The 22,119-nt window shown below is 44.6% G+C and overlaps 1 protein-coding gene across 2 annotated transcripts in view; it reads right to left on the bottom strand.

Moving 5' to 3' along the window:
* The window catches only part of LOC148453440 (dihydropyrimidinase-related protein 3), a 247,719-nt gene that overhangs the window by 27,092 nt on the left and 198,508 nt on the right, over nucleotides 1–22,119 (bottom strand). For both annotated transcript variants that reach the window (XM_088462132.1, XM_088462133.1), the window contains exons 3-6: nucleotides 6,750–6,934; nucleotides 5,599–5,763; nucleotides 4,291–4,352; nucleotides 3,927–4,007 (exon numbers count right to left, since the gene is read on the bottom strand). In XM_088462132.1, the coding sequence (XP_088318258.1) occupies nucleotides 3,927–4,007; nucleotides 4,291–4,352; nucleotides 5,599–5,763; nucleotides 6,750–6,934 (493 nt within the window). The remainder of the gene's footprint in view (nucleotides 1–3,926; nucleotides 4,008–4,290; nucleotides 4,353–5,598; nucleotides 5,764–6,749; nucleotides 6,935–22,119) is intronic.

The raw sequence follows: 22,119 nt of genomic DNA, 5'->3' as shown, positions 1-22,119 counted from the left end.
TGCATGGCGATCCATACAATTTGGATAGGAGCTCCTGGGCGGGAGGATTTTGTCAACAGGCGCATGGAAACGTGTAGGTGTCAGGGACTGCGTTGAAAGAAGCCGTTCCACTGGCACCATACTATTGGACATTCTGAGCACTGCAACGGATTAGAGCCGCAGCCGGTATGAAGCCCAGCGTCTGTGGCATTAGAATAAATTCGCAGTAGCGGTTGTGACAAAAGTCACCTCAATCCACCTCTGAATCAGGCCCAATGCAGCAAACAAATGGACTGTGGTTAGTTGCATCGATCTATGCTATTGCCTATCCAATCAGTATCAGCCACCCATTCATTTAGGATGGTGGGGATCACACACACACAGACCAAATTATACAAATGTTGCTTTGCCCAAGTTGGAAGTGTCATAATCACTATATGTCCTTTTCACAGACTATTTCACTGATCTATTAGGGTACAGATTACAATGATTGTAGAAAATATTTTGTCCCTTCTCTAGGAAGCTGCTGCGTGTTTCTAGCTGACTTCATCTCCTCCATTTTGCACTTCTGACCTCTTACTAACATTTTGTATCAATTAGGGAAAGATGAACGAGAGCCAACAACTGTAGTTCAGAGGTTTGGAAAGGATTCTGGTTACGTTTCCATAGACATTGAGGCAACACAGCCAAATCTTTCATCAGTACAATCTCTTGTTCTGAGAGAGTTTGAGAGCACTTTGCAGGAACTCTCAAAATCCAAATGGTCAGAGCTGGTCCCCAAACAAAGACAGAGCTCAGGGACACTTCTCGGGCTCACATGTGATCAAAGCAAAGAAAATTGCAAACATAAATACACCATCAAAAATGCATTTTTATTTATGTAAACGGATCATTTACAAACAAAAAAAAATCCAAAAGGCTGAAAGGAAATGTGAGATTTCATAGAAACAATAATCCCGAGTGGACACAGAAAAAAATGGACTTGTCCACAGAGTCTAGACCATCAGTGCCCCTATAGCTTCTGCAAATGCTGGATGGCTACTAATGTAATTGTGCTTGTTAAAGCAGTTGTCCCCTTTTTGACAACCACATCTAAAAGTAGTTCAGTCCCATTATGTACAGCAAATAGGATCATCCCCAATGAAAGAGCCGACTTGCTGGTATTGCACGTTTGCACTACAGGGAATAATAGTACAAAAAAAAACATCCATGTTGTTTCTACAGTACTATGAACGTACAGTACCATGGATGGACTGAGTCCTCAGCTTTCATAGTCAGGGGCAAACGCAGGACTTTTACAGGGGGGTTTACACACACACACACACACACACACACACACACACACACACACACACGCGCACACACACACATATAGTACCAGACAAAAGTTTGGACACACCTTCTCATTCAATGGTCTTTGTTTATTTAAATTAAATTATTATTCAACATAGTAGATTAATACTGAAGACATCAAAACTATGAAAGAACACATATGGAATTATGTTGTAAACAAAAAAAGTGTTAAACAAATCAAAATATGTTTTATATTTTAGATTCCTCAAAGTAGCCCCCATTTGCTTGGATGACAGCTTTGCACACTCTTGGCATTGTCTCAATCAGCTTCATGAGGTAGTCTCCTGGAATGGTTTTCCAACAGTCTTGAAGGAGTTCCCAGTGCTGAGCACTTGTTGGCTGCTTTTCCTTCACTCTGCAGTCCAACTCATCCCAAACCAGCTCAATTGGGTTTAGGTCGGGTGATTGTGGAGGCCAGGTCATCTGACGCCGCACTCCATCACTTTCCTTCTTGGTCAAGTAGCCGTTTCATAGCCTGGAGGTGTGTTTGGGGTCATTGCCTTGTTGAAAAACAAATGATGGTCCCAGTAAGCGCAAACCAGATGGGATGGCATGGCGCTGCAGAATGCTGTGGTAGCCATGCTGGTTAAGTGTGCCTTGAATTTTGAATAAATCACCAACAGTGTCACCAGCAAAGCACTCCCACACCATCACACCTCCTCCTCCTCCTCCATGAACCACACATGCAGAAACCATCCGCTCTCCTTCTCTGTGTCTCACAAATACACTGCGGTTGGAACCAAAGGTCTCAAATTTGGACTCATCAGACCAAAGTACAGATTTCCACTGTCCATTCCTTGTGTTTCTTGGCCCAAACAATTATCTTCTTCTTGTTGTTCATCCTCAGTAGTGGCTTCTTCGCAGCAAAACGACCATGAAGGCCTGATTCACGCAGTCTCCTCTGAACAGTTGATGTTGAGATTTGTCTGCTACTTGAACTCTGTGAAGACTTTATGTGGTCTCTAATTTGAGGTGCTGTTAAGTAGCGGTTTCTGAGGCTGGTAACTGTAATGAAGTTATCCTCAGAGGTAGAGGTAACTCTTGGTCTTCCTTTCCTGGGGCGGTCTTCATGAGAGCCAGTTTCATCATAGCGTTTGATGGTTTTTGCAACTGCACTTGAGGATACATTCAAAGTTCTTGAAATTTTCCGTATCGACTGACCTTCATGTCTTAAAGTAATGATGGACTGTCGTTTCTCTTTTCTGAGTTGATGCCATAATATGGATTACAATAGTAGTCAAATAGTAGTGTCCACTGTGTACTGACCCTACCTCTGCACAACACAACTGATGGTCTCAAACACATTAAGGCGGCAAGTAATTCCACAGATTGACTCTTGACAAGGCACACCTGTTAATTCAAAACCATTCCAGGAGACTACCTCATGAAGCTGATTGAGAGAATGCCAAGAGTGTGCAAAGCTGTCATCAAAGCAAATGGGGGCTACTTTGAGGAATCTAAAATATAAAACATATTTAGATTTATTTAACACTTTTTTGTTTACAACTTTTGACTGGTACTATATATACACACACACACACACACACATATATATACGCACACACATACATACACACACACATACCTTACATACGCCTACTGTATGTCACACATACACAGCAACTGCAGATTGTAGACCTGATGAGGATGGGACCTGGCAGGCTGGCACCATGTCATTAGGCCCCTCCCCCTAGCAAACAAATGCAGCAATTCGTGGGTCAATCGGGAGGGGGCATAGCCAAATGATGGAATTCTCATGGAATCATGTCATATTGGCACCACCTCCTCCTGATTGACCGTGAATCTTGGCATTTTGCCACGAGGGGTGGGGCTTAAGAAGATGGTGCATGCTCTCCAGTCTGTCAGGAGGGGTTTCTGGGTACTCAGAAACCCCGCCTGCATGCACTAGTGATAGTCTGGGCTTTTACATCCAAGTAACAGGAAGGGCGAGCCCAAATGAATATCCTATCTAAAGTCAATCAGTGAGTGGGTTTGTTGACAGCTATGCATCCCAAGATACATGCAGCAGTCTCAGGCATTATTTCACTCAATTGTATAGTATTATTGGAGAAATACATCATAATTTATCTCTGTGTGGTTGGTATACTTTTCTTTTTTACATTTCTATTTCAAACCATATTGGCACCATTCATAGGTGTGCACAGAAGTCTGCACAGTGGGATGGACTACTCCAGAGAGTCATAAGGTAAGAATTTCATAGGCTTCTATAGGCAGCTCCATCTATAGATACAGTTGCCCATCGTGCACACGTTCCGGAAAGTTCCGGAGCCTGGTGCATACCGGCACATCGTAGTCCCATAGCATTCTATAGGAACTGCAGTGGATGCCGGTTTCTGAGGTTTGACCGCATTTTTGGTTTTTAATACATCCCATCCCAAGTATTAAATTAAATATTCCCTATAAGAACGTGGCCAGTGCCATCATAAGAATTCGTCCTCATTTACTTTTACTTCCACTATAACTAACACAACATGAATCAGAAGGGTCTTTCTACAGCCCACTTGCAAAGGGTAATCTGGCCCCATATTGAAATGTAAGAATGGGAGATATTTCCTACTGTTGTTGCCTCTTACCTGGGCAATGATGTCTCCATTCTCGGCATGAACCTGAGCAATTGCCCCGAGTCCTCCCAGGAATGTGAAGATCTCATAGAGCTGTAATACATAACATTAGTATGTCAGCCTCAATAACATCTGCATGTTCATTACAAATCGCTCAGCCTCTGGCGGCCGTATGACAGCTGTGACGCTGTTGTATGAATAAATGAAGTTTAACAGAAGCGGCGGAGGTCTTTATTATTGGTTAAAAACTTGTAAACACATTGTAATTCACCAGATCGCGGCCTAGCTTCCAACAGACACAGGCTGAAAGGAGAAACAAAACGTTAATTTCATCTGGATCTATGCCCAGAAAGGAAGGAAATAGAATATAATTTACCTCAGTGTTGGACATCTGATACAAATCTTTATAGGCCATGTAGACCATGAAAGAGTTAACACCTGGGAAGCAAAGAAGAAAAATGGAAATTCAGGCACAAAGTTTTCCTCTCTTATAACACAGGGACATGCGATAATTATTACACTCCTGTGGAATGAGAGGAGTTGGCTAGAGAGGCTAAACATGTAAGGAAAGGCCTTGTTTGGCATCGCTACCAAGCATTATTTCCAGGGAAACAGTGCTAAGGCAGGAGATATATCCCAGATTTAATGTTCCAGGACACTAATAAATAAACTCAATGCGAAATGTCCTCTCTAAAAGTGTGCTTAAAATAACACATTTATGACAGGACATATAAGTCATTTTCACCTCCTTAGTTACAAAAATGATTTGCTTGGAAACGGGATGCCTGGGCACAGTGACAAGGAAAAACACAGGTTCATTCACTCACTGCAGACTGGTACTGCAAGAGAGACATTTAACCTATTATTATGGGCTTGGCCCACGCTGTCTCTAGCATGACAGAGCTCGAGCACTGAGGAGAGGTGTCAAAATATGTAAGTGGTGCAACGTCTAGACCTCTAATCCTGAACAAACTGTTCCTGAAAAAGTGCCTGGAAATGTAAGTGTCTTGGTACATACACTTCACAGAAGTTACTTCTTGCTAAACAAAATTAAAGACAAAATCTCTTGAATGTGAGTAAACAGAGTTTGCTGATAAAGCAAATAGTGACCTAATTACACAGTGTTATGGTGACGCTGGCATCTAGAACTTCTTTCTAATCAAGCCAGAGGTATTTAAACTTAGGCATATATGCAGATCTACCTCCTAATATCTATTTTACTAACGACTTTCTGTAAAAATTCTTTAGGCCTGTGGTTGTATTTCAAAGTTTGTTCTATACTGATGAGCTCTAACAACAGTGAAGCAGTCTGTCCGAGGTTAGGATTGTGTCATATTCTGAACCTCAGCAGATGGACTATTAAGTAATCATTCCCCTATGTAAGTGGGATATGCAGATGTCTGTGGTTCAGAATGGCTTATTAGCACACTTAATTATAAAGAGGTAATTACCAATAAATGTTTAGATACTATTTAAATAAATCAGCAGTTAGCAAATGTTTGTCTTATTTGGCAAATAAACCATAGTTGGGAAGTTGGAAAACTGCAACCCAAAGAGAACACTTAGATTTCTGCAAACAAAGACTGGTGTATTTCATCTCTGTGAATGTAATAGCATTGAACTAAATGCTTATTACAGAAATAAAGCAATGGTTCGGTGTGCACCGTCAAATAAAGTATAATACCTTTTTGTTTGATGAGCGTTTCTATTTCCTGTCTCACGCTATCATTCCAGTGAGTGATGTCCACATGCAGAGAATAATCACAGCAAGTCTTCCCATCAGCCCACTCTCTCCACTTCTCATAGGCTTCAGTCAAGCTGGCTCCTGGCTCTGGGATCACATGGTCAACTATGCAATAGAAAGCATTTATGTTTAGGGCGCCCAAAAGACTTTTCGTACATATCTCGCCACCTCAATGAAAAAAACGGACGTCAGAGTGGTTTCTTGGCTTACGCTGCCTAAACCATTAAAGATATATCACAACGATGGACTTTATTTTATATCATGTAAAGATTGATACGTATTATCTGGTTTCTCAAGGAAAAGTGATGTTTACTGATACAAAATTTAAGTTTTTCTCTCATTTTACCGTTCCTATTTCATATGTGTGAAAAACGATTCTTTAATTTCCAGCGAGTCCAATTCCCGGTAAGAGCCTGCTTTGGCATGACAGGAAAAATGACGAATATCATCTACAAGGCAATCTTATAAGACCTCGATTAAAAAAAAAAAAAAAAAAAAAAGACTATCGCCATAAATTTTAAATTGCTCCTGTGTGAAGCCAGGGCAGGTCGCTAGGATCTATATACTGTATAGTCTTGTCTGGAGCAAAGACAAAGCCCAATTTTCTAAAGGCCAATTGTATAAGATCTCACTGAATATTCCAGGCCTCTCAGGATAGTACCAGTTGTACTCCTCCAATTTTGGAATCATTAATTCCTAAATTACAAACTCCTGACGGCTTAAGCTTACTGAAAAAAAAAAAAGGATATAAAATTGGGGAGACAATTCTGTATAGTTTTACTTGCAATTGACATCTAAACCACATGCCACCTCCCATGATCTGCATTTCTGCAATTATTTCTTTTCACAAAGCTAGCTATGTACATATACTTATTTTTACTGACATAGCATGGTTATAGTGTACTGCATATCATTTGTGCCTTAACAGCAGGTTCATTTTACAATTTGACTCAAATACATTCAATTTGTGGCACGCAGAGCCATAGTAATATTTTTGTTGCCACTCACTTTTAAATACCTGAATTATGTTTAAAAAATAGGTGAGCCCATGAAGAGAGGTTTTTATACCCATATAAACATACAGTACTCACGTATCATGGTGGTTCCTCCTGCAAGGGCTGCTTTAGTCCCTTGGAAAAAGTCATCCACTGTTGTCATCCCTCTGTATGGCATCTGCAAATGGGTGTGCACATCAATGCCTCCAGGGATCACCATCTTTCCATTAGCTTCAATGGTTTTTACACCCCCAGGTACAATTAGGTTGTCTCCAATCTGCCTAAGGTGCAGGAAGTTACAGGTGTTTGTTAGCATGGCTGAATTCATTAGACATGGGACAACATACCCCCATAGTGAATGTGGATTGGCCACCTACAAGGGAGATCTGGGCTGAACCAGAACTCATGAGAATAAATCCTGTTCATTCACTAGGAAACAATGACATCATTGCCTCAAATATCATGATGTCACTAGTACCTAGAGAACATATAGACTGAACATTAGCCCAAACCACAAAGGTGATGCCTCCATTACTTTTGAGTGATTGTAATAGTAAACATCAGGAAGTCATCTAAGGACTACGTAAAGAGAGGCCATAGGTAAAGTGGGTTTATGCAGTGTACATTAATTTCAAGATACATTTCATACAATTTCTATAAATGGGTATGTTGCTGCTGTTATTACATACTGGGTGATTTTCTAAAATAAATGGAATTTCTGAAATTACTACCCAATAATTCTGAAGGAAAAGAGTTTATGGTACACTACACTTATCACCAAAACCAAATCAGGACCATACGATATCAGTGCAGTATGCTTTCCTGATAATGGGCAACCCTTATTAGGCTTCCTCATTCATCACCAAGACGTATGTCCTGGCTGCAACTTTCCCTTCTCAATTGGACGATCCCACACGTGCAAAAATTATCTAAAATACAGACGGGGCACTTCCACTGGATTAAACCTTCCCTTGTATTGTTTAAAACCATTTACTAGATGTATAGAAGTATTAATGTAATCTCAAATAGCATTCAGATGCCATTGAATACAAGCAGCATAAAAAAATAAATTGAAAAGGTACACTGAGATACGCCCAAACACATAATACAAAGAGATGGTTTTACACCATGGAAGTTCCCCTTGTCCGTTTTTTTAATTTTAAATAACGTATATATAATACTTCTACTTTTGTAGTGCTTAAACAACATTGCTCTGTCACACAATTCCTGACCTTACAGAGGAGACATTCAGTGTCAAATCAATACACTTTTTGTAAAAATTTTACCTCACCAGGTAAAATTGGTATATGGAGAGTATATATGTAGTCTAAGAAAAAAACAACATTTTATTTAAATAGATCATTCAGTTTCCAAAATATGGTTATGTAAAGGTTTCAAAATCTGTCAAAAATGCACAACCAGCATATTTTCAAATCGCCATAGCAGCTCTCCTAATTAAGAGGTGGGAGTGGTGTCATTGTACTGTGTTTTGTATGCCCTTTCCTATGATATACAACACAATAGGCTTTGTGAGGAAAAACTTTTTCCAAATTCAAACTGACATTTTTGATCATGATTATCTCAAAAAGTGCGTCGACAAAAAGTTCAAAACATTTCAGGAAATAGTCTATACTAATGTTAAATGTTTGTCTAATTTTAAAAGTGGGAGGATAATGGGTTCACAGTTAAAAATAATTTTAAACAGTAGTAGGCACTACGTTCGAAAAAAATCAGGGCCTACTTTTAAATCCAATTATATGAGGGAACAACTAAAATTAGCCCAACACTCGATATTTGAATTAAATGAAAATTCTCTTAATTACTTTTTGTCAATATCTACATCTGAGAATATATAATATAGATATTATATATTCTCACATGTAGAGATTGTCAAAAAGTAATTAAGAGAATTTACAAAAATTCAAATATTGTAGGCCTAATTATAAAAGTTCCTATATGACTATTTTCTTGCAAGCATTATTCATTGTTTTTAGTTAATAAATACTGATCTTCAATAATGTTAATGCATTGTTTATGAATCATTGTTCTCATGAATCACTGGTCAGGAATCATGCTCAGTATTGCCACAGCGCATGGGAAAGGTCCCTGCAATGGAGTTAGCGGCACAGTCAAGAGACTGGCAGCTAGAGCCAGACTACAACCTCCATATGAGAACCAAATCCTCACACCTCTTCAACTATATGAATGGGCAGTAGAAAATATATCTGGAATTAATTTGACTTTCACAACGCAAGAAAACATTGAGTCTGAAACATTTTTGAATGATTGTTTCAGCCAGTCAGTAACTATTGAGGGAGCACAAAAGTATCATGCTTTTATACCTGTTGATCCAAGTACATCAAAAATATCTGTGAAAACCTTTTCTAAGGCTACAACATCATCTACAGTATTCGTTACAAAATCTATGACAAACTCCAGGTGACACAAATAAATGGCTATATATTAACTGTGTATAACAAGAAATGGTGGCTTGCTTATGTGTTGGACAAGAATGAAGATGAAGACGAAGTGACCTTCCTTCATCGAGCTGGACCTTCACCATCATTCTTCTACCCAAGGAACCTGATGTACTATGGATACCTCTAATAGATGTCTTATGCAAAGTCAACCCTATAACTCCAACTGAGGCATTGTCAAACTATCTTCAGCTGACATTGTTGACTGACTAATACAATGTCAAGTATTTCTATTCAACTTGATTTATATAATTAAAACTAATGAAGCCATCAAATCTATTATGACCTATTACTACTTGTAATACACCCGGCTTTTTTAAGTAAATATCTTGCTTATTTAAATTTTGACAAACATTTAACATTAGCAGTGTTCTCCAAAGGCTGTTTTTTGCGGGTGCACCACCCGCACTTTGGGACCTGCAAGTGGGGACAGTATCTGGGAGCTGTATAAAAATGCCAGATCCTACAGACTTTGCAGCTTTTTCCTAATCAGATGACTGGGCCTCTAATAAGAAGAGGAGAATTAATACTGTGTTTCCCCGATAATAAGACACTGTCTTATTTTTTTTTTTGGTAAAAAAAAAACTCCATAGGGCTTATTTTCGGGGTAGGGCTTATTTTAATTAACATTAACAGCATCATGCCCTCAGTCCTGCTTTTATCCCCATCATGGCCTCAGTCCTGCTTTAAAATTCTTTACTTTTACATTATTTTTTCCCTCTTTTTTTTGTTAGGGCTTATTTGCGGGGTAGGGCTTATTTTGGACCGTTTTTCAAAAGTAAGGGTAGGGCTTATTTTCGGGGTAAGTCTTATAATCAGGGAAATACGTTATATAAAATGTTATTTCAAGTTTTAATCATTATAAGGTCAGGGTTTTATTGCGAAGGCCCCCCACCTGGCTACTTCTTGATGCCATCCGGCTGGAAAAATTTTCTGGGGAGAACACTGCATTAGTATAGACTATTTCCAGAACTTTTTTGTCGAAGCACTTTTATAGATAATCATGATCAAAAATTTCAGTTTGAATTTGGAAAAAGTTTTTCCTCACAAAGCCTATGGTGTTGTATATCATAGGAAAGGGCATAAAAACACAGTAAAATGACACCAGTCCCACCTCTCTAGCTTAATTAGGAGAGCTGCTATGGAGATTTGAAAATAAGCTCGTTGTGCGTTTTTAACAAATTCTTGAAAATTTTTCTTATATATATATATATATATATATATATATATATATATATATATATATACACACACACACACACACACACACACACACACACACACACATATACATACACACACACACACACACTCTCTCCATATACCACATTTTATCAAAATCTGAGCTGGTGAGGTAAAATCAGTGTGTTGAATTGACACGGAATGACCCAGAGGCAAATTATACTGGGAACGGTATCCAGTTGTTTGATCGGCCTCAGTTAGATCGACAATACATAAATCGACCACCGTACATCGACTCCACCGAGGTTGACAGGTACTATAGGTCGACAAACCATAGATCGACCGCACCTCTATATCGACAAACACGAGATCGGCGCTACATATGATCGAAACAAAGCATAACGACAATATGAAGATCGACAACACACAATAGACATAATAAAAGATTGAAACTAAATAGGTCGTCAGTTAATAGGTCAACATATAAGTAGGTCGAGAGTTAATAGATTAACATATAAAAGATCGACAAGTTCAAGTTTGACACCAAATGGACCTGGGCACATCTTCACCCCAGCAATAACAAGCCGTCTAGATTAAGATGCTGCCGTCTAGCTTAAGACGCTGCCCGCTAGTAGTGGGCAGCGTCGGGGTGAAGATGCGCCCAGGTCCAGGAATATCGGGGAGCACGGGGGCAGGGTGATGAAGGGGTGCACTGCAGAGCATGGGAGTGCCCAGCAATTAGGGACAAGGGCTGCAGGGTGGATGTTGGGGCTTGCATTGCCAGGAGCGCTTGCAGGGATGAAAGGGCTGGCTGAGCCCTGTAGTGCCACAGTTGAAAGTAGCGGTGGGGGATGCGCTAGTAGCGGGGCAGCGTCTAGGATGTATACCTTTTTGTATTAACTGTCTAACTGTAACGTGTTGATCTTTTATTTGTCGATCTATTAACAGTCGACCTATTTAGTTTCAATCTAGGACTCGCCGATCTTTGACATGTTGATCTATTAACTGTCGACCTATTTGGCGTCGATCTAGGACGTGTCGATCTTTTATATGTCGATCAATTATTTGTCTAACTATCTGGTTTCAATCTAGGAAGCGTCGATCTATTGTTACAGTCAGACTTTACATGGTGTATTAGTTGTCGATCTAAGTACTGTCGCCCTTATATACCTCTCTATCTTAGATATTAAATATATTTCATATCGATCTATTGTCACGTTCGACTATATTACAGTCTAACTAATGTTACTATCGATCTACGGTAAGTCGATCTACACTCCCTATCTAACTAGCGTGGTCGACCTATTTATTAGCTATCTAGACACGGACGATCTAATGATCCACACCCACTGGGAACATGACATTACTAATAATATGTAAACTTTAGAATGTTTTTAGTTGATAAAGCAGCAACTCTATACCAGCCGGCTGCCTAGAGGCCAGGGTCTCTGCTAATCACCCGTCTGACCATTGCGAGAGCCGGGACACTGTTATATATAATAGTGAGAGACTACCATCAAAGTAACATTATAGGGAAATTAGGAGATTTACCAGAAATCACATTTATAGTGGAACACATCTTTTATTATAGGTTTTGTGAATAAAAAAAAATTAGCTATGCCTACCATTGTAACATAAACCATTAAAAACACAGATTTTAACCACTTGCCTGGCATGGTCGTATCAGATACGACCATACCAGACTGGGCTTTCCCTGACATGGATGTATCTGATATGACCAGTCAGAAAAGCTCAGTGGGCGGCTGCTGGAAGATGATCTTCTAGCAGCTGCCTAGCTAGAAGGGACCTCCCGATCCCTCCGCACTTTTCACTAATCCCTGTGTGCTTCCTCTCCCTACCCCAGCCCTGCTATAGCCCGGCTCCCGCAACTCCCACACCCCAACAGCGTGCTTTCGGCGCTGTCATAGTCTCCCTCTCCCTGCCCTGCTGCTAGCGGCAGCACAGCGGGACTCAGAGCAGCCGCCGAGAAAATAAAGAAGAGCGCTCTCAGCGCTGTCAGGCTCCCTCCCTCCCCCTGCCCTGCTACGAACGGAAGCCCGGCAGGACTCCCCACACCTGGTGGCTGCAAAGGACAGAGCAGCTGCCAGAAAAATAAATAACAGCGCTCAGCGCTGTCAGGCTCCCTCCCCCTGCCCTGCTGCAAGCATCAGCATAGCGGGACTCCCCACACCCGGCGGCTGCAAAGGTCAGAGCAGCCCCCGGGAAAATAAATAACACAGCGCTCAGCGCTGTCAGGCTCTCTCCCTCCCCCTGCCCTGCTGCGAGCGGCAGCCCAATGGCACCCCCCCACACACTGCAAGGATCAGCCTGCTGTCCCCCAGTCCTCTCCCTCCCTCAGCCCTGCTAGAGTGAGGTGGAACAGAAGCAAGCTCCACCCCTAATACAATACCGTGCCTTCAAAAAAAAACTATTATATATATACACACACACACACACACACACACGTATATAGACGGCAGCCCCCCAACCGATGTTAAGGAAACATCGGCAGCTGTGGTATCAATTGATGTTACCATCGATTGTTTCTATCAATGGCCATCACTACTATATACCATAAAAATGGCCATTTATATGGTACACGGTGTTTAAAAAAATATATATTTTCTACTTCAGGGTCCATAGGGTATCCACAGGATACCTTGGGGTATAGGTGTGACGTCAGTCGCAGGGCACCAAAGAGTTAAGCTTTCAGCCTCCCAGGATGCACTAGGTCCCCCTCCTATACCCCGCCCCCGGGCCAAGGCACCTCAGTTTAGTTTGGTGCCCGGCCGGAGTCGGGTGCACCTGTTGGAGTGGGGGCTAGAAGAGCCCCTGAAGCTTATTCTTCATGCAGCTGTGGCTGCACATCTGGATGTACAGCATGGACAGTCAGTCCTGACGTCCATGCTGTCTTCCCTACACCCCGCCGGTACCAGAACGCCGGTACTGATCCGGGGATGCTGGTGGGCGTCTGGGGTCACAGCTAGCGGTGACCCCAGATGCTCCGGACCATGGCCGGATTCAAGGGGGACAGAGGTAAGCAGCGGGGTCCCGCGGTGGGTCCCCGCTGATCACATGGTCCTAAGTCCCCAGGCAGGGGGCTCCCTGGGGACTGGCTGCAGCGTGGAGCCAGGCGACCAACCTGCGCTTCCACTACCCCCTGGGACAGCGGACCGCAGCAGAGCGGTAGCGCTGCGGCGTCCCAGGGGTTAAATGCATGCCAGGGGAGCGCGCCTTCCCTGTCTCACAGCCGGCGCCTCCCCCGCTGCACACAGCCCTCTCTGCATGCTGCCGACTGGTCCTGTGGCAGCGCTCCTCCCCCAGGCCAGCCTCCTCTCTGCTCCTCGGCGGCCATCTTCTCCAGAACGCATGGTGAACGCTGCTGGAAGCGCTGGACGGAAGCATCGTGGTCTGGGTCCCCCCGCATACCTCTCCTCCGCTGTGGTCAGGTCTGTGTATGCAGCGCTGTGTCCTACCAGGCCCTGTGTCTGTGTAGTTGAGTGATCAGCGCTGTTAGTGCAGGAATTGTTATTTTTCTGCATTGTATGTGACTGTGCTAGCGCTGCTGCCTGTAATCTTTTCTTCTCTAAACTGTCAGCTTTATTACTGTCCCTGTTCTTTCTGCTAAAGCCCTTGCGGTGCGGTGCTGCAGGGTGGTCTCTCGCCTATTTAATACTTAATTGGTGAGAGAGGTCACATACGTGGTGCCATCATGTCTGAAAGTGATTTTCCCCTCCGGCTACAGTGTACCACGTGCAAAGTACCGTTAGCGGAGGGGGAGGGTAGCGCGGAGGGCCTTTGCCGGCAGTGTTTGTCCATGGCGCGGCCTATTACGGTTACAGCACCGGTACAGGAGCCGCCCTGGGCTTGTTTCGCTCAGGCGTTAACAGCTTTAGTGGGCCAGTTAGCTCCGCAGCCCGCGTTTACTCCGATGGGTTTGTCCCAGCAGTCTGTGGTGTCGTCACCCATGCAGGGGTTCCCACGACAATTGGTGGTACCCCACAGTCTCCCTATTTCCCCGCTCCCGGGTTCTCAGGAGCCAGCGTGGGTTAACTCCCTGACGAGTTCTGTACAGCACTTGTCGGATGTGTTGCAAGGGGAGTCTGTGATGCGGTCTCATAAAAGGCCGGTGGCGTCTCTGTCCGCTCCTTATGAGGATGACGAAGGGACGTCTGATGATGGGGAGATTCTAGATCCTTACGATCAGGAACCTCTCCATACTAAGGACGCTGATGCTAAGTCCAAAGTATATATTCCTGGACTTATTCGGGCGGTCCGCACAGCCTTGGTGATTGAGGACGAAGTTCCCCCAGCGGCTAAATCTAAGTATGCCTTTTTCAAAGATGTGAAGGGCGATGCCACAGTCTTTCCTCTTTCGGGTCAGTTGGTGGACCATTTAGAGGAGGCGTGGAAACAACCTGGCAAAAGATACCAGCCGCAGAGACGCCTGGCGGTGGCTTATCCGTTCGCGGATAATTATTTTGCGAAGTGGGAATCCCCTCCACAGGTGGATTCTCACGTGACCCGTCTTGTCCGTAGTGCCACATTGCCGATGCCATCCATGTCCTCCCTTAAGGATGCTACGGACCGCAAGGTAGAAATCTGCCTGAAGTCCGCTTATTCCCTTGCTGGGGGGGCAGCACGGCCGGCTATGGCCATTTGCTGGGTTGCCAGAGCGATGGAGCGCTGGGCGGATTCATTAGAGGCTTCTTTTGAATCCGACTGTCCGGCCGATCAGGCGGAGTTGATTGGCAATCTCCGTGATTCGGCCACCTACATCAACGAGGCGGCTCTAGACATTAGTACTCTGGTGTCTAGAATTTCTTCAGCAGCGGTAGCTGCTCGTCGCACCTTGTGGCTGCGATCCTGGAAGGCGGACGCAGATTCCAAGAAAGGTCTGGAAGCGTTGCCGTTTACCGGAGAAGTTCTCTTCGGTCCGGATCTGGATAAGATTGTGGCCACGCTGGCGGCAGCCAAATCTGCCTGTCTCCCGTCGGCCGCTGCTCCTTCTGGTTCGGGACCATCGTCCTTTCGGTCATCTAGGGCCCAGGGCAGGCCCAAACCACAGTCGTTTCCTCGACAGGCTGGCCCTAAGAAATCGGTCAAGCCCCGGAAGCAGGCATGGAGTACCAGACGTCCGGCCCCCAAGCCAGATGGCAAGCCTGCGGCCTGACGGTCCGGGCCTCCCTTTGGGGGATCCCAGGGTGGGAGGCCGCCTGCTACAGTTCGCCCAGTGTTGGTCGACCACTACGACAGACACTTGGGTTCTGGAGGTGGTTTCCCACGGATACGCCCTCTCCTTCCGGCACAGACCCCCGGCTCGCTTCTTCACCACGGGTCTCCCATCAGACCGGAACAAGGCTACGGAGCTGCGGAAGGTATTGCACACTATGCTCCAGGCTGGAGTTATAGTGGCGGTTCCATTCTCCCAGAGGGGCCAGGGTTTCTATTCAAATCTATTTTTGGTACAGAAACCCAATGGGTCATATCGTCCGATTCTCAACCTCAAAGCACTCAACAAGTCTTTGCGGGTCCCGAAGTTTCGGATGGAGACCCTACGGTCCATCATTCTGGCGCTGGAACCTGGGGACTACTTGGTGTCATTGGACATACAGGACGCTTACCTGCATGTCCCTATTCTTTGGCGCCATCAACAGTTCCTCAGGTTTGCAATCAGCAGCGACCACTTCCAGTTTCGGGCGTTACCTTTTGGCCTGGCAACAGCACCACGTGTTTTCACCAAGGTGATGGCGGTCATGGCGGCTTCTCTGCGGCTGCAGGGAGTCCGCATGTTGCCGTATTTGGACGACCTGTTATTGGTGGCAGGATCTCCAGAGCTCCTGTTACGCCACTTGGACCTGACCATTGCACTGCTGCAACGGCACGGCTGGCTAATCAACTGGCAGAAGTCCACTCTAATCCCGTCTCGGAGGATTCTGCATCTTGGAGCCTTATTGGACTCGGGACAGCAAAGGATCTTCGTGACGGAGGACAAGATCTCTGCTTTACAGTCAAGGGTGCGCAGTTGTCTGCACAGCCGCCGGGTGTCCTTACACTCGGCGATGAGGTTACTGGGCTCCATGGTGTCGGTGTTCGACATGGTGGAATACGCCCAGTTTCACTCCAGACCTCTGCAGCACCTGATCCTGTCCAAGTGGAACGGGCTGACTCAGTCTCTGAAGTCCCAGACGATTGTGCTCACCCAGGAGGTTCGCCTGTCCCTTACGTGGTGGTTACAGACGACCCACCTCAACAAGGGACGTCCGTTCTGGGTTCCAAATTGGGTCCTGTTGACAACGGACGCCAGTCTTCGGGGCTGGGGAGCAGTTTCGGGTCCACACTTGTTCCAGGGCAGGTGGACGCCGACAGAAGCGGAGCTTCCAATAAATATCTTGGAACTCCGTGCGGTCTTCAATGCTCTCCAGCAGGCACAGCGGTTTCTCCAGGGTCGCCCGGTGCAGGTCCAGTCGGACAACGCTACCACCGTGGCCTACATAAACAGGCAAGGAGGAACTCGCAGTCGGGCGGCTCTCGTAGAGGTCTCTCGGATCCTGGTTTGGGCGGAGCGCAATCTTCCGGCCATATCAGCGGTCTTCATCCCGGGAGTGCTCAATTGGGAGGCGGACTTTCTAAGTCGCCAGGACGTTCATCCGGGGGAATGGTCCCTGCACCCGGACGTTTTTCAACTACTGGTGGACAGGTGGGGTCTTCCAGAAATCGACCTCATGGCGTCCCGGCACAACAACAAGTTGCCGGTGTACGGGTCTCGCACAAGAGACGAAGGGGCGTCTCTGGTGGATGCTCTGTCCGTCCGGTGGACGTTCCGGTTCGCATACCTGTTCCCTCCGGTCTCCCTTCTTCCACGGGTAATCCGGAAATTCAAACAGGAAGGAGGGACGCTCCTGTTGATAGCTCCCGCGTGGCCCAGACGGCACTGGTTCTCAGACCTTCAGGGTCTGTCCGTGGACATTCCTCTGCGGTTGCCGCTACGACCGGACCTTCTGTCTCAGGGTCCTTGCCTTCACCCGGACCTGACTCGGCTGTCTTTGACGGCGTGGCTGTTGAGACGGCCATGCTGAGGTCCCGGGGGTTTTCCAGCTCTGTGGTGCGTACCATGTTACGAGCTCGGAAACCGTCTTCCGCGAGGATATACCATCGCGTGTGGCATACGTTCTTCCAGTGGTGTCGACCGAGAGGTTATGCACCGCGGGAGTTTCGTCTGTCTCGGATTCTCGCCTTCCTGCAAGCGGGACTAGATCATGGGCTTCGCCTTGCTTCTTTGAAGGTACAGGTTTCGGCCCTATCTGTCTGGTTTCACCGTAGGATTGCTACAATCCCGGATGTGCGCACCTTTATGCAGGGTGTTCTCCGCATTCAGCCGCCCTTTGTTCCACCTGTGGCGCCTTGGGATTTGGCTGTGGTCCTGAGGGCTCTCCAAGGACCGCCGTTTGAACCACTGGGCTCAGTGGATCTTAAATGGCTAACAGCTAAGACTGTTTTCCTTCTGGCCATTGCTTCGGCCAGACGTGTTTCTGAGTTAGGGGCTCTTTCTTGTAGACCCCCTTTCTTGGTTTTTTATGGGAACAGGGCAGTGCTCCGCACTCGGCCCGAGTTTCTTCCCAAAGTTATTTCCCAGTTTCATATTAACGAGGAAATAGTTGTTCCGGCCTTTAACTCACCGGGTCTTTCCGTGGGTGAGGCCTCTTTGGATGTTGTGCGGGCCTTAAGGACTTATGTTGACCGCACTTCTTCGTTTAGGAAGTCGGACGCTTTGTTTGTCCTCTTTGGCTTCCGTAAAAAGGGTTGGCCTGCTTCAAAGCAAACTTTGGCAGCCTGGATCCGTATGGCTATTTCTGAAGCTTATCTTCATGAAGGCCTACCGGTCCCTCCTTCTCTGAAGGCTCATTCCACTAGGTCTGTGGGTCCTTCGTGGGCAGCTCGACGTGGTGCCTCGGCAGTTCAGATCTGCAAGGCTGCTACGTGGTCTTCTGTCCATACCTTCGTGAGGTATTACAGGTTTGACACCTTCGCCTCTCAGGATGCTTCCTTCGGGCGGCGGATTCTCCTTTCTGCACAGGAGCGTCCCCACCCTTAAAGGATACTGCTTTGGGACATCCCCAAGGTATCCTGTGGATACCCTATGGACCCTGAAGTAGAAAATATGAGATATGGTAAGAACTTACCCTTGTTATCTCTATTTCTACGAAGTCCATAGGGTTCCACAGGACTCCCGCCCTGTCGCACCTGTGCTGCAGATGGGCTTTGCTCTGGTCACCGGTTTTCCGTCTCCCTCTGGTGAGAATGTGATTCTTGTATGTGTCCAGATCTTTGTTCTCTCTCTTCCTTCTCCTCCTCCGGCCTATGGCTTGGTAACTAACTGAGGTGCCTTGGCCCGGGGGCGGGGTATAGGAGGGGGACCTAGTGCATCCTGGGAGGCTGAAAGCTTAACTCTTTGGTGCCCTGCGACTGACGTCACACCTATACCCCAAGGTATCCTGTGGAACCCTATGGACTTCGTAGAAATAGAGATAACAAGGGTAAGTTCTTACCATATCTCATATTTTTTTTTTACAAAATAGTGTTGGATTAGTTTTAAAAAGGTGTTCTTGAGCTAATTCACTCTTTAAAAAAAACGACAATTTTGGAGCGGTTTTTGGGAAAAAAAATTGGCAGTTAAGTGGTTAAAGGGTAGTTTGATGAAGTATCTAGTGTTGTAATTGGCATGTACATATAGCCCTATGTTGTGTGTATGTTTTCTTCAATACATGCAGATTTAAAGTTTGGAAACTGTTATGTTTCTATATATCATTATTACTGACGTTAGTATTAGTGGTAAAAATGCAGAACAGAACACCTATAAAGTGTATACAATATATTTGTCATCACCAGAACAGACATCAATAGCAGCTGTCATGTTAGAGGTCTATTGTTCTTTTAACTTCTAAGCTATGAGCGGTATAGTGACCTAGACAGTGCATATTCTACTTTCAGGTTTGTGACAAGACATTTGATGGGTTGTAGGACTTTGTGAGAGTGAAGTGACCGTCCAATTTCTAACTTATAATGTAATCTGAAATAGGTTTCCGGAACCAAAACAAGCTAAACGATCATTGCCCCTGGGATTACTCTGCTGCAGATCTCAGCCCCAGCTTTGGAGTGTAAGGGGGATGTGCAGCTGTTCAGCTGTCCTCTGCTGCCAGAGCCTAGTGATCCTACTCACATCCTACAGCTCCCACTACAAATGCAGATTTATTAAACAGTGACATATAAAAGAGACACATTACATAACACTTTTCAGCTAAGAATAACAGGCTCTTTAATGGGTAGATGAGTTATTGGGTCTCCCTAATACAACGCAATGCAGACTTCTGGGTCTGTCAAACTAACAGTTATAAGGATCATTGTTGTACCATTTATTCAGCTATAAATGATCAAATCTATTTAAATTTGGGCCAATATATTTATTAAAGTGACAGTAAAATTGTTCCGTATACAACTTGCATTAGATTATCCTCAAGACACCTTTTAAAGCTTAGTAACCACTATGGTGTCGCACAAACCATCTTGCACTAGGAAATGGTTGTCGTCATATTAATGCGGCTATCACATTTAAATGCTGCCATTACAGTCAATTACATATTAGACTCTGCTACTTTACTAAAGGCCCCCATACATCAGCAATTGATTGCAGCAATCGTGCAATTTGCAATAGATTGTGTATAAAAATCTTTCCCTTTTTCAATCGATTGTAGCAATTCTGCAATCTGCAATTGATTGAAAAAGGGAAAGATATTTATACACAACAGATTGCAAATTGCACGATTGCTGCAATCAATTGCTGATGTATGGGGGCCTTTAGTCAAGAAATCCTCAGCCATTGGCGCAAATGCAACAAAGTAATTATTAATTTAATGTTCTATGGCAGGTGAACCAGTGACAACAACATAAAAAGGTAGTGATAAAAATATGGATAAAAACATGAAACAATTAAGCAATAATAACATAGTAAAGAGCCTACTATACTGTGCAAACTGCAGTGATTGTGCACGATTTGCCATGACTGTATAGCGGGTGTATAGTTAGGTATGTCATTACCAGTAACCAAACAACCCCTTTTCCAGAAACTGGTAAATGTGTACTATGCACGTCTCCCAAAATGAATCCATAGATTTAAAATGTGCACATCTATTACTTGCAGCACCTTACGTTTAGGGAGGCGATAAGCATATGTACAATAAGATCATGTACATGTAAATGTAGCACGTCCCCTGGTAAGGAGACCTAATCAGACGCATTCCCATCTAGGTTTCCTAAGAGGCTTATCTTTGCAGGTACTGTTGAGGCCTGGTGTAAAGATACATTGCGATGAGGGCAACAACAGCAGCACTATTCAGCAGCTTCCCAATGGCTGGTGCATAATCACCCAGCAGCTGATGTTACTTCCCGCATTAGCACTGCAGAGAGATTAAGTTACAAACTTCTATTTCTTGTTTGTCATTTTAATTTAGATTACTGCAGGAAAGAAATTCCAATAAAAGGAATAAACAATAGATGTTTGTATTTCACTGCATGTTCGTAATGAAAATGTGCCTCACATTTGTTAAAAACACTTTCTCTCTTGTGTATATGACATTATATTGTGAATGAATAGGGTAATGGGACTTCAGCATTCACTACTAACATGGTCAGAAACACTTTTTTTGGGATGTTTCTTGAGATATGTGGGACTCAATATACACACCATTGTCAGCAATTTGTGTGTCAGAATTTTTATTTGTATATTTAGGACACTGGGCTTGATTCACACTCGCTCGATAGATGCGTGTGCAAATTTCAGCAAGGTAAGCGATCGCACGGCAAGGCATTAGCATGCCCACTATACCTTAGCATGCAATCGCATTGTGTTTGCAGACTCCCGCCAGCCTGTCTTAAGACACCCCACTTGCGCACGTCATCTCCAGGAAGCGTATGCAACCATCGGTAACACCGAGTACCATCGTAAGCGAACGCAGCGCTTGTGGCTGTCCATACCCTACTGCAAGCACTGCGAGAGCTTCAGTGTAAAATACAACCAAGTGACGTGTATTATGACGCATGCAGTGCAACATGGTTTTACCAAGGTACAAATTGCTCCTTTTTTTGCTCTTACTCCTATCTCTGATTAAGACCCATAGGGGCCCATTTATCAATGAGTTTTATCATATGCAATGAGTTTTAAAACTTGTTGCGTATTATAATGGTGCTCCAGCCAATCAACTGTCATCTGTTTGAAAAATGACAGCTGGGAGCTGAATGGCTTGAGCACCATTTATCATACACAACAAGTTGTAAAACTCATTGTGTGTGATAAAAGTCCTTAATAACTGGGCCTCTTAGTGCCCTTAGGGCCTGATTCAGAGCCGTTCGCTATTTGTGGTCGTTCGTTCAAAAACAAGGGGTGGCTATTCAAATGATCCGTTCGCAAATTGCAGTCTGTTCCCACCTCTAAGTCTGAACGAGCGAGCAAAACATACGCTCGTTTTTTTGATACGTCATGTCCGCTATTTATTAGATTAATCGAGTACATCGTACAGCGTATGAACTGCTCGCTATTCTTGTGGTTGGTGTTTTCAACCGCTATTTTGCGAGCAGTTCTGAGTTAAAAAAAACCAAGTGACGTGGTCAATGACGCTGCTGTATTAATTATGCACTCCCTTAATACGCCCGTTTTGACCTTTAAGCACGCCTGCGTTCGGATCTCCACTCCCCGTTTTCAAGCACCTTCCCCTGTTACCACCCACATACGCCTCATTCTGTCACTCAAAATA

This window comes from Taudactylus pleione, unplaced genomic scaffold (genome assembly GCF_031769625.1).
Source record: "Taudactylus pleione unplaced genomic scaffold, aTauple2 ptg001151l, whole genome shotgun sequence".
Classification (NCBI taxonomy): domain Eukaryota; kingdom Metazoa; phylum Chordata; class Amphibia; order Anura; family Myobatrachidae; genus Taudactylus; species Taudactylus pleione.
The sequence above is the reverse complement of the archived record's forward strand: the minus strand, read 5'-3'. Positions and strand labels throughout refer to the sequence as shown.